This window comes from Lemur catta, chromosome 10 (genome assembly GCF_020740605.2).
Source record: "Lemur catta isolate mLemCat1 chromosome 10, mLemCat1.pri, whole genome shotgun sequence".
NCBI lineage: Eukaryota > Metazoa > Chordata > Mammalia > Primates > Lemuridae > Lemur > Lemur catta.
The window spans coordinates 21858148-21870458 of NC_059137.1; the positions used below are offsets into that span (position 1 = coordinate 21858148).

Genomic DNA, 12311 nt, shown 5'->3' on the forward strand with positions numbered 1-12311 from the left:
ACCATGCCCAGCTAGTTTTTTTAAATTATTTTTTTTTTTTTAGGGATAGGGTCTTGCTATGTTGTCCAGGCTGATCTCGAACTCCTGGCCTCAAGTGATCCTCCTGCCTCAACCTGCCAAAATGGTGAGATTACAACAGGTGTGAGCCACTGTGCTCCACCCAGCAGCTAGTTCTTAAACTATTATTAATATGTGTTAATTTCATATAGAAAAGAAAAATTGTAAGAGGTCTTAAAAAACTGACTACATTCGGACTGACCTGAGTAATTTCAAAGATAAAAATGGCAAGGTGCCCATGGTTGATAAATTACTGCATCATACTACCTGTCATGATCCATATGCCCTTCTAAGTAGGATTTTCTCTCAACTAAATATGCCAAGGAGTTATTTAACACTGGAAATATTTGTAATGAAATTGTATTTTACATGTGTCCAAATACACTAATCTTAACTTAAAAATACAAATCAATAGTTATTTGTTATTTTTGAATGTCTATATTTAAGAGTAAGGGTCCTGGACACAGCCAACTGTCCAGGTGATCACTACTGGAGGCTGATTTTCTTCCAAAGGAAACATCCTGGTTTGTTTCATAAAAGCCCAGCCTACCAGATATGATCCTTACCTGAGAGTTCAAATAGATAGACTGCTTGAGTGGCTTTAACAACATCATCACTGAGAGAGGCTTTAACAATTTTAAATGTTTCTTCCACAGGTCCAGAAGATGGTTTTGGTTGTGGCTGCAGCTTTCCTTCTTTGACTTCTGGAACAGCACCTGTAAAATATTATTCATGTTAATGGACTTAAACCTTTGGCATTGTAAGGTCACACACGGAATTAATTAATTAGCAGGATAGACTTGCTACCAATTAGACCTATTAGATCAAAATTACTTTAAATGCATTAAGTGGCACTTATTTGGTAATATGTATCAGGAGCCTTACAAATGTCCTTTCTTTTGCCATATCACACACTTTTTGTGATCTGCTATAAGAAAATCACATAAGAAGAAAAGCTTAGGCAGTGACATTTATAAAATGAAACAATTACAAATCACTAAATGAAATATTAATACATCCATGTGATACAATACTAATTTGCCATTTCAAAAAGTTGTTTTGGAAGATATGGGAAATATTTACAATATTTAAGTAATATTATAGAAAATGAGAGTATATGCAATTAAATATAATATGAACCAATGGGTAAAATTTTTATTTATGGGTATGAATTTTAAACTATACTTGTGAAGGAAAAAAGTGATTGGAAGGAAATAAACCAAAATATAAACAGTATTTATATTTTGATTAGAGGTGATTTAAAAATTTTTCTTTAAGCTTTTCTATGCTTTTTTGTACTTCTATACTAAGCTTTTCTATATAGACTAATTTAAGATGCTATCAAAATTGAGTTCAGTACATAACAAAATCTACTAGATGTGGCCAAAGCTATATCAAGGGGGTAAACGCAGTCAAAAATTATTTCATTATTTTAAAATGAATAGCAATAAAGTATTAGCCCAAGAAGTGAGAATAGGAACAAAAGCTTACAACCTCAAAGAAAGCAGAAAAGATAATAAAGCAAAAATAAAAAATTAATGAATCAGATGGTTGCACAATTCTGTGAATATATTAAAAATCACTAGGTTGTATAAATGGTGAGTTTTTTGGCATATATAAATTATATCTCAATAAAGTTGTTATTAAAAAATAATGAATCAGAAAAGAGAAAAGCAATAGAATTAAAAATGAAATAAAATTTAAAGTCTAGTACTTTCAAGAAATAATAAGATACAATAAAATTGGCGACTTTCTGGAAAATTTAATCAAGAAAAAGAAAAATTAAAATTAAAAAGAGAAAAAGGATAAAATAAATATGGAAGTTTGAAAAATTACAAGTGAATACTACATGTCAACCCTTAAATAAATTTTGAAACGTCAAATGGATGATTTTGGTTTTATGACTTTTATTTTTATTTTTTTTTTTAGAGATAGGATCTCACTCCATCGCCCAGGCTAGAGTGCAGTGGCTCAATCATAGTTCAATGTAACTTCGAACTCCTGGACTCAAGGGATCCTCCGGAGTAGCTCAGAGTACCGGCATATGCCACCATGCCCAGCTAATTTTTAAAATTTTTTGTAGAGACAGGGTCTTGCTACCCAAGCTGATCCTCCTGCCCTGGCCTCCCAAAGTGCTGGGATTGAAGGTGTGAGCCACTGTGCTCAGTTTTTTATTTTTAAAAAGTGAATGAGAAAATAAAAGTTTTCAAAGAAATAATTTCAGAAAAGACCCAAATGATTTAGCACATGAGCTATTTCAAACCTTCAGAGAAAAGATCATAGGAAAACAAAGTTACCTGATTCATTTACCATATTCAAAACATAAAATTTATTACACTCAAAGATACAGTGTACAGATACACTCAATCTAACTCCTATGGTTTAAAAAAAAAATTCCATGTTACACCAGCATTAACACCCTACTGTGGTAAAATCTAAAGATTTTCTCATTAAAATTAAGAATAAAATAAGGATAACTAAAATAAAGTAAGTATTTTCAATGAACCTCCTGGAAGTTCAAGTCAATATATTACCACACAACAGAAATAATTCTAGAAAGACATTATTATATGCAGACAAGAAGTTTGGCCACTTAGAAAGCTCAAGATAGTTAATGATAAATTACAGCAACCAATATTTATAGGTAGCTTAATGTATCAAGTGCACAATATGATATACTATCACACTACTCCTCACAATACTTACATAAAGAAGGTAAGAGATGAGAGAACTGTTTCAGAGAGCTGAAGTGATTTGCCCAAGTTACAGATATAAGTGGCAAGCACAAAATTTGAATCCAGATCTGTTTTACTCCAAAGCCTATGCTTTCTGTTTCTCTATCAGAAACTATTAGAAATCTTTAAAAAACAATAAAAAAAAGCTCATGACAGTGACCAGATACAAAATATATAAAAATTAGTTTCCCTTTTTAAAAATTTTAATTTGCTTTGTTCTAGAAAGTATTTCAATTTGTTTAATAAAATAAACACAATTCAAGATTATATCCAGGCAGTCTGACTTCAGAGCTTGCAATTTTATGCACTGGGTAATACTTCCTCCACATTTTCTTCTTTATCTACCTATCTAATTAATATATAATCAACATAAAAGCTGAGCATAGTGCCAAGACCTGAACTCACCAGAACTGGACCAAGCAGAGGCTGCCAAAGCCAGGGCAGCAAAGACATACACCTCCTTCATGTTTCCATAGGCAGGTAATGTATTTAGTTTTAGTAGTTACACCAGAGAGAACTCGGTTTGTCATATAAATAACTGCTGGAACCCCTCCCTTACTAGTGGATGACTACCTCAGTTGATCTGTATATTAATCAAGATATATCATCTTGAGGTGTCTGAGGTGCCAAGGAGATTGCACCAAAAATCTTAGCCCTGAAAGACATTTGCCAAGAGATAAATTACATAATTTATCACCTGGAATATTTAGACATAAGCATGATGACTGTACAAGAGAACAAAACTTCAGGAGACAGAAAACAAACCTGTAATACATTTGAAAGGTGTGGCCAGTAGACTAAAAAGATGTCGGCTTGAATAGAAAAGAGACACTTAGAGCATTTCAGCAACGTAAAAGAAAAAGACATAGGGCTAGCAGCCTCTGACATAGCCTTTCCTAACTTCACATTACACAAATATAAAAATGTACAAAAAATGACAAATACTAAACATTGCCTAGACTGACACACAGTCTACTGTCAGAATCTAGGAAGAGATGTTCAGCAACTCTAAGGTACACAGAGTCAGCCTAACAAAGACAGGACTGCCTGTGCTTTGCCTTATGAAAGATCTCAAAGGAAGAATAGCTCTGCCCACCTAAACAAAGAAGAGAAGCTCCCACACTTTTAAACCACTGGATCAGACGCTGGGTTTGCACCAACTGGAAGACTAGGAGCTGTCCCTCTGTTTTACAGATGCTGCTTTACAAGAAACACTCAATATGATTCCTCATTCTTATCTTTCAAATACAGTTCAAAGCTTTAGCTCCCAAATAACAGAGCAGCAGACACTAGAGGGAGTCCTGTGCATCCTGGGAAGTACATGCCCCAAAGCGTGGCAGGTAAAGATGGGGAGGGAAGAATCCAGCAGGGCATGCTGGAGAGAGCAGTTTTAAGCAGAGGAGGTAAAGGAAGGTCCAATGTCAGCCTTGCATACTAGCACAAACTATGCACCTAACAGGTACCACATCGGAAACTACAGCTCGGAGAAAGGAATTCCAGAAGATGGATAGGGATTGGAGCCAAAAGCAACCTACACATTCCTGCCATTTGACTACAGAGCTCTAGAGATATCTCCTAATACGAGAATGAGTTAACAGAAAAACAACAACCTGATTTCTATGAAAAAATAATGTACTACAAGGGTCATGGAGGTTATTCTGAAGAGCAAAAGTCTATCTCTAAAAATAATTTACTATGAAACCCACAAGCATGTGTCCACATGAAAACTATGATTATGATGTGTCAATATAGGTTCATCAATTGTAACAAATGTGCCACTCTGGTTGGGGATGCTGATAATGACAGAGGCTATACATGTGTGGGGGCAAAGAGTATATAGGATATTCCTGTACTTTCCACTCAGTTTTGTTTTGAACCTAAAACTGCTCTAAAAAATCAAGTCTTCAAAAAACCACTATATGAAACAGGGCAGAAAGTCATATATATAACTGGCTGAGATGAAAAGACAATGGCATAAAATGAAGAAGGAAGTGAATAACATGAGAAACAAAAGCACAATAGCAAAATTAAAATAACCATTAGAGGTAATCTGGAACAGAAATGAAACTGTAGAGAATCTCATCCTCTCACCCAAGAACAAAAAGATGAAAATAATTAGAGATGGTGCCAACTACAGGGAAAGGAAAAGGGCAGTCAGACTAAGAATAAGTATTTCTGGCTGGGTGTGGTGGCTCACACCTGTAATCCCAACACTGTGGGAGGCTAAGGCAGGATTGCTTGAGCTCAGGAGTTCAAGACCAGCCTGGGCAACATAGCGAGGCCCCATCTCTACAAAAAGTTTAAAAATTGGCCAGGCATGGTGGCACATGCCTGTAGCCCTAGCTACTTAGGAAGCTGAGGCAGGAGGATCTCTTGAACCCAGGAGTTTGAGGTTGGAATGAGCTATGATGATACTACCGTACTCCAGTCCAGGCAATGGAGTAAGACTCTGCCTCAAAAAAAGAGTATTTCTGAGGAGAATCCAGAACAACTGGAACAGAGGCAACTAAAACTATAACTAAATAAAAATAAACCAGAAGTTAAAAAAAATGAGTGGGCTCCCTGTGTTCCAGTGGTGGGGGGGGACCAATGAAGAAATGATGGTATTGCTTTTATGATGAGAAAACAAACACATTTAAAGCCATGTACATAATTTATAATAATTACATATATATTATACAAACTAACATACATAGGATGAATACTGGAAAAGGTACAACCAAATGTTAACAGCGGTTGTGAGTGCAATAGAAAGGTGATCTGTTCCCCCTTTGGAAACGAGGGATACACACTGCCTCTGAGAGGTAAACTATGAAATGAGCATATCTGGACCTGGGCATGAAAAAGCACTTGAAAGAGATAAGTTAGATCCCAGGCCAGACACACTGGACTACTTATTATCTATACGAATATATTAATGTATCTACAGAAAATATCAAGTAGAATTGCTATTGACTAAACCAGAAAGAATAGGGGAAAGAGAGCTATAAAAGTAAATGTTCTCAGCATCATTTTGGGAACCCACGGGAGGAGGATGGCTTGAGCCTAGGAATTCAAGGGTAAAGTGAGCTATGATCACAACACTGCACCCCTCCAGCCTGGGTGAAAGAGTGAGAATCTCTCTCTAAAAAAATTTTTTTAAATTTTGGAATTAAATGAGCTTAGTTCATGCCTGTCTTCCTCTAAAAGACAGATCCAATTTTAGGGTGTTGGGCAAAAATCAGGACTTTTGTACTTACCTAACTTAAAAACCAGGCTGTTCTAGACCTTGGTAGGCTGTCTTGGTAATTTCTGTCATTTTATAAAGGGCTTTTTGAGAAAAAGGCTGACAGTCTTGTTTTTTCTGGCTTTAATACTCTGATACATCCCTGTGGCAACTGAATCAAAGATCTAATTTTTAAAAGAGCTATCTCTGGGTAGTAGGATTGTGAGCAACTATTTTCCTTCCTATATTTCTCAAATTTACTATACTACAAAAAAAGTTATCCTTTTTATTACCTAAGTAATTTTTAAAATTTACCCCAAAAATGTGAAAAAAGAAAAGAAAGAGATAGAAGAGAGATAACATTAAGCTGGAAATAAGGTTTGGCATTAAAATGCATTGTGGTAAGGTTCTACAGTTTGCTTAAAGCTATCAAGGAAATTTGTTCCTAAATTTTCTGTCAGCATTCTAAAAAAAAAAATCTATGATCACTTAGGAGACTCACAGCATCTATAAGATAAAAATAATGTAACAGCCCAGAAGAAGCATTCTTGTTAGTAACCATGAGAGAAATTCTTCCCACAGGTATTTGTTAAAGATTGTTTCTTCTTTCAGTAAGCCACTGGCCTACTGCCAGAACACAAAAACTGAAATGTAAACCCTGGACCAATTCAGGGGGGCTATTATTGTTCCTGAATTACAGAAACAAAAGCAAGTAAAACCAAAACCTTCTTTAAAGTTAATTTCCTTCATAAAGTAGTCACACGATACAAACTGTGAAAATGGTCTTAGATGCAATTGATAATGAAACATTTTTCCTTAAAATATCAACACAGAATACCTAAAGATAGGGCAGGAAAAAAAAAAAACCCTGAAAAAAAGGTTATTTTTTTCAGACAATTTTTTTAATCAAATGCAAAGAACATATTAATATTAAGAACTTCTTACTGGTAAATGGAAAAAAAAAACCTTTACTAGAATTGACTGAGAACTCACGTTACTTGTTCAGTTTAAATTAGAAAACAGTTCAAAAGCAGAAGGCAGAAGTGTCACCTTTATAGGATCAATTCTATACTTTGGAAGAAATACCTTGGTACCCATATCTTCCAACATAAAATATGATATAGATCTTACCCTGTGATCCCATTTTCTTGGTAACTGGTTCTGTGTATTCATCTAAGAAGAAATCTGGTAGCAAGGGATGGCCTGAAAAATTGACCCCAAAATAATCAGATTAATGTAACAACTATAAAATATTAAGATTTTAATAGCTGTTTAATAAATATTATATCTGTTTTTATTTTAAGATCATTCTGGGGCAATGGGAAAGGCCCCCATGAGAACTGTCAAACTACTTGATCTTCATTAATTTTCCTATAACTCAGTTATCTTCCTCCTCTATAACAAATTTCATCTTCAAGATTTAATCAAAAAATCACCTTTTCTGTAAAGCCTTTACTTGCTCCCCCGGGAGGCTTTGCCGTCCTCATCCTTACAGCCCTCTGTCCTATATCCCTCCGAAGTACTCAAAACTCATTTCTTACCTGGCCCCCTGAAAGCAAGAGGTCCCTCATTAACAAAGACTTGCTTTCCAGCATTAATGCTTTTTTTTTTTTTTTTTTTTTTTTTGAGACAGAGTCTCACTTTGTTGCCCGGGCTAGAGTGAGTGCCGTGGCGTCAGCCTAGCTCACAGCAACCTCAGACTCCTGGGCTTAAGCGATCCTACTGCCTCAGCCTCCCGAGTAGCTGGGGCTACAGGCATGAGCCACCATGCCCGGCTAATTTTTTTGTATATATATTTTTAGTTGGCCAGATAATTTCTTTCTATTTTTGGTAGAGACGGGGTCTCACTCTTGCTCAGGCTGGTCTCGAACTCCTGACCTCGAGCGATCCACCCGCCTCGGCCTCCCAGAGCTAGGATTACAGGCGTGAGCCACCGCGCCCGGCCGCATTAATGCATTTGAGCCTTTTCTTTCTTCCTCTTCCTCTCACTTCATCATCATGAAAACTAAGCTATCTATTGTACTGGGTCTTATTTTCAGCTAACAGTTGTGGTTAGAAAATAAGTTAGCTATTTTAACATAACACTGATAAAGCCCTCAAAACTGTAGTAAAGTTAGATGTTAACAATCTCAATCTCTTTCTCTCTGTTTCCTTTCTTTCTTTTTTTTCTTTTTTTGAGACAGGGTCTTGTTATTTTGGCCAGGCTGATCTCTAGCTCCTGGGCTCAAGCATTTATTTCTCCCACCTTAGCCTCCCATCTCTCTTTTTCTCTCTTAACTCCTGGAGGGCAGGAATGAATTGATCTTTGTTATATTCTAATATCATAGTACCTGGTCATATTAAGTTCTCAATACTAGACAGGTTTTAAATTTAAATCAAATTTCAGACTTTGTGTACAATGATACTGTCTTTAAAATCTAAAGTGGGCTAGGTGTGGTGGCTCATGCCTACAATCCCAGGACTTTGGGAGGCAGAGGCAGGAGGATTGCTTGAGGCCAGGAGTTTGAGACCAGCCTGCGCAACACAGCAAGACCCTTTCTCTCTAAAAAAAAAATTAGCCTGGTGTGGTGGCACGTGCCTATAGTCCCAGCTGCTCTGGAGGCTGAGGCAGGAGGATTGCTTAAGCCCAGGAGTTCGAGGTTACAATGAGCTATGATCATGCCACTGCACTCTAGCCTGGATAACAGAGTGAGACCCCACTTCTAAAAAAAATAAAAACAAAAACAAAAACCCTAAAGTGATAATTACACTGCAGCAGCTCCCAGAAAACCTGAATCTGGTTCAGGTTCTGCCACTTATTGGCCATCCGCTCTTAGGCAAAGGCTTAATCTCTTTGAGCCTGTTTTCTGTTTATAAATATTAACTACTAAATATTGTGAGCATACTATATACCAGGCACTATGCCAAACACATTATATACATTATTGCTTTTAGTTCTTACAGAAATCCTGTGTGAAAGTTATCATTCTCTTAATTTGACCAATAAGGAAACTGAGGCTTAGAGTGGGTGACATGCTCAAAGTCACACAGCTAGTAACCATCAGAGCTGGAATCTGAACCTGGGTTGTCCTCTTCCAAATTCTATGTTCTTAATCACTAAACAATATTACTTCTCTCACAGGATTGCTATGAAGGTTAAACAGATAAGGTATATAAAAGTGCTTTGTAAAACTATAATCGCCTATTTAATTCTGTTTGAACTGAAAACATGGGCAGGGATGATACAAATATGAACATGTGGTTTCTGTCACTTAGAAGCTCAGTTTAATGAATAATATTTAAAATATACTTTAGCACAAGTAAATATAACTCCCATTTATGGCTATATTATCTATTATTTAGAATATATTATATTTTATATATTAAAAAAATCCATCATCATCATCTACAATTTCAGAAAGAGTTACTTTTGAACAAGGGGGCCTTCTGAAAACTTCTCAAATCACACCATTGTACATAAAAAAAGACCCTGTTCACTCATCTTCATCATCTGTCATTAGGCTACTCTAAGAGACTGCATTGAAGATACAAACTTTTGAAAACAGTTAACAATCTTAAACATTTTTTTGTAAAAACCCTCCCTTACTGTATCATCTGTTACCATATCTTTGAATAAAATCTTTTACTCTGTGATTTTAAGGCCAACTTTAAAAACTAATTTTCATTCCTTATTTCAAGATTTGGATACGCCGGTAGCTGGTAAGACTTTCTCCATTTATATATCACTTCAAAAGTCCTCAACTCACTTCTATTTTTCATTTCTCTTTCTTTTTTTAAGTTGTGTTAGTATGGGTTTTTCCCTTCATTGGGAGGACAGCTTTTAAAAGAAACTATTCATTTTATAATCACATAAACATGCACACAAAATAAATGTATTCGTTGTAGAAAATGTGGAAAAACAAATCACTACTTTTAAAAAACTATAAGCATTACCTGGTTTAACTGCATAGATGTCAAAACTTTTTATTCCTTCTTCTTTTAAGATATTTTCATCAATAACAAAGTTGCCAGTAAAACTTTTTGGCTTTTTGAAAATGGAATATGCGGCATCTGCGATGATATCAACTTTTCTACATTGGCTTTCAATACCAGATCCTCCCAGCATATCCATAGCAGCAGTGTGTATGGCTGTAGAAAAAAAACACACAACTCCAAATCAAATAATAAAACTGTGAAAGTAACAAGCAAGCAAAACCCTTCATAATTATCAAGGCTAATCTCTTCATTTCTCAGATGATAAAAACAAGGTCTATAGAGCTTAAGGGATTTGTCAAATGTTCTACAGACGGAACTGGGTAGAAAACACATGTTCCTCACTCTATACAAAACTGTCTTATACTACAGAACTCCTTTACGAGACTCCAAGCAAAATTCAATGAGACTTCTGATTTAGAATGTTCAAGAATTTGCATGCCATTTTTGAGAGTCAAGAAAGCCAGTAAGGTATTAATGTAACAGAAAGTGCACTGAGCTAAATATCAGGTGAGTGGGATTTTTATACCAACTGTGCCATGACTTTTAGCAAGCCACATTAACATCTTTGGGCTTCGGTTTCTTCTCTCTATAATGTGGAGCTTGCTTGTCTAAGTTTATTGTCTCTCTTCCCCTGGTACTAGAAAATAGAGACTTTTCTCGTTCATCATTGTATCCCCAGTGTTTAAAATAACAAATGCATCATAAGCACTCAATAAGCACCAGCTGGGTTTTGGGGGGTCCATTTAAAATTTAGACAATACTGTATTATAGAAAATATTAGAAAATAAAGAGAAATAAAAGCAAGAATTTTAAAATTAAATATAATCTCCCTGTCCAGAAATAATTACTGTTAATATTTGCATATAATTTTCAGGTTTAGGTGCAGATAACTTTTTTTTTTGAGACAGGGTCTCGGTCTGTTGCCCAGACTACAGTATAGGGAGTCATCATAGCTCACTATAACTCAAACTCCTGGGCTCAAGCGATCTTCCTGCCTCAGCCTCCCAAGTAGCTGGGACTACAGGTATGTACCACCATGCCTGGCTAATTTTTCTATTTTTATTTTTTTAGAGACAGGGTCTTGCTATGTTGCCCAGGCTGGTCTCGAACTCCTGGCTTCAAGCAATTCTCCCGCCTTGGCCTCCCAAAGTGTTAGGATTATAGGTGTGAGTCACTATAACTGGCCCAGATAACTTTTTTTTTTCAGACAGGGTCTCACTCTGTCACACAGGCTAGGGTACAGTGGCACAATCATAGCTCACTGTAGCCTGAAACTGAGTAGCTAGGACTACAGGTGTGTGCCACCACACCCAGCTGGTTTTTAAAAAATTTTTTTGTAGAGACAGGGTCTTCTATACTGCTCAAACTCCCGGCCTCACTCCATCCTCCTGCCTTGGCCTCCCAAGGTGCTGGGATTATAGGTGTGAGCCACTACTGTGCCTGACCCTAATTTTATGTTCCTTATATGAAGTACCTTGGAACTCTTTGATTAACAGCATATTATTAATTACACCCTGTCAGAACTGTGAATAGTAACATTTCAATTTGCTTACATATCCTTTTGTTTACACACAAAGCAATGAAAGTCAATTTGTTTACATGTACTTTAGGTTGCAGAGTCTCTAGTACTTCAGATAAAACTTCTTTCCATACCATTGTTAAAATATCATTTTAAATTACCATATACTAGAATAACTTACATATTTTGATCTACAAGATGAAGTTTGTAGCTTTTAAGTGCCATTGGCCCTTTTTCATTCATTTAACAAATAGGTATTGAGCATTACTGTAAGTCAGTTGCTATTCTAGACACTGGGATCAAAGGAGTGGACAAAATAGAAATAAAGCACCTATCTCCATGAAACCTACATCCCTATTTCAAAAAAATGTTCAATTAACTTAAGGAATTAATTTAGGAAATTTCCTAAAAGCATTGAGTTAGGAAATCCTATTCTATCTCATAACTAAATTTCCTTTACTAGGAATAAATTTTTTTTTTACTTAACCAATAGTTCCAGAGCTCTGGTCTCACTCTTGAAGGGATCCCTTATTAATTAAAAATAGCAGCTAACATTCATCAGCTGTACCCTGTGCTAGGCATGCTATTACATAATTTAGATACATTATCTGAATTCATTCTTAGGATCTTTGAGGTAGGTACTGTTGTTATTCCCATTTTGCAGATAGGAGTTCTCAAGCACAGAGAAATTATGTAACTTGTCTAAGGTCACAGAAGCTAAAATTCAAATACCTGGCAGCCTGACTTCAGAGCCAGGTTCTTATCCACCATGCAACTAACAGGTCACATTTTGTTAACCAAAGTTCTTGGAATTCATTTA

At 35.9% G+C, this 12311-nt stretch overlaps 1 protein-coding gene across 1 annotated transcript in view; it reads right to left on the reverse strand.

Annotated features, from left to right (window-relative positions):
• HSDL2 (hydroxysteroid dehydrogenase like 2) overlaps positions 1-12311 on the reverse strand; it is a 54955-nt gene that overhangs the window by 7220 nt on the left and 35424 nt on the right. The window contains exons 7-9 of the mRNA XM_045563618.1: positions 9931-10125; positions 7129-7200; positions 624-773 (exon numbers count right to left, since the gene is read on the reverse strand). Coding sequence (XP_045419574.1) covers positions 624-773; positions 7129-7200; positions 9931-10125 — 417 coding nt within the window. The remainder of the gene's footprint in view (positions 1-623; positions 774-7128; positions 7201-9930; positions 10126-12311) is intronic.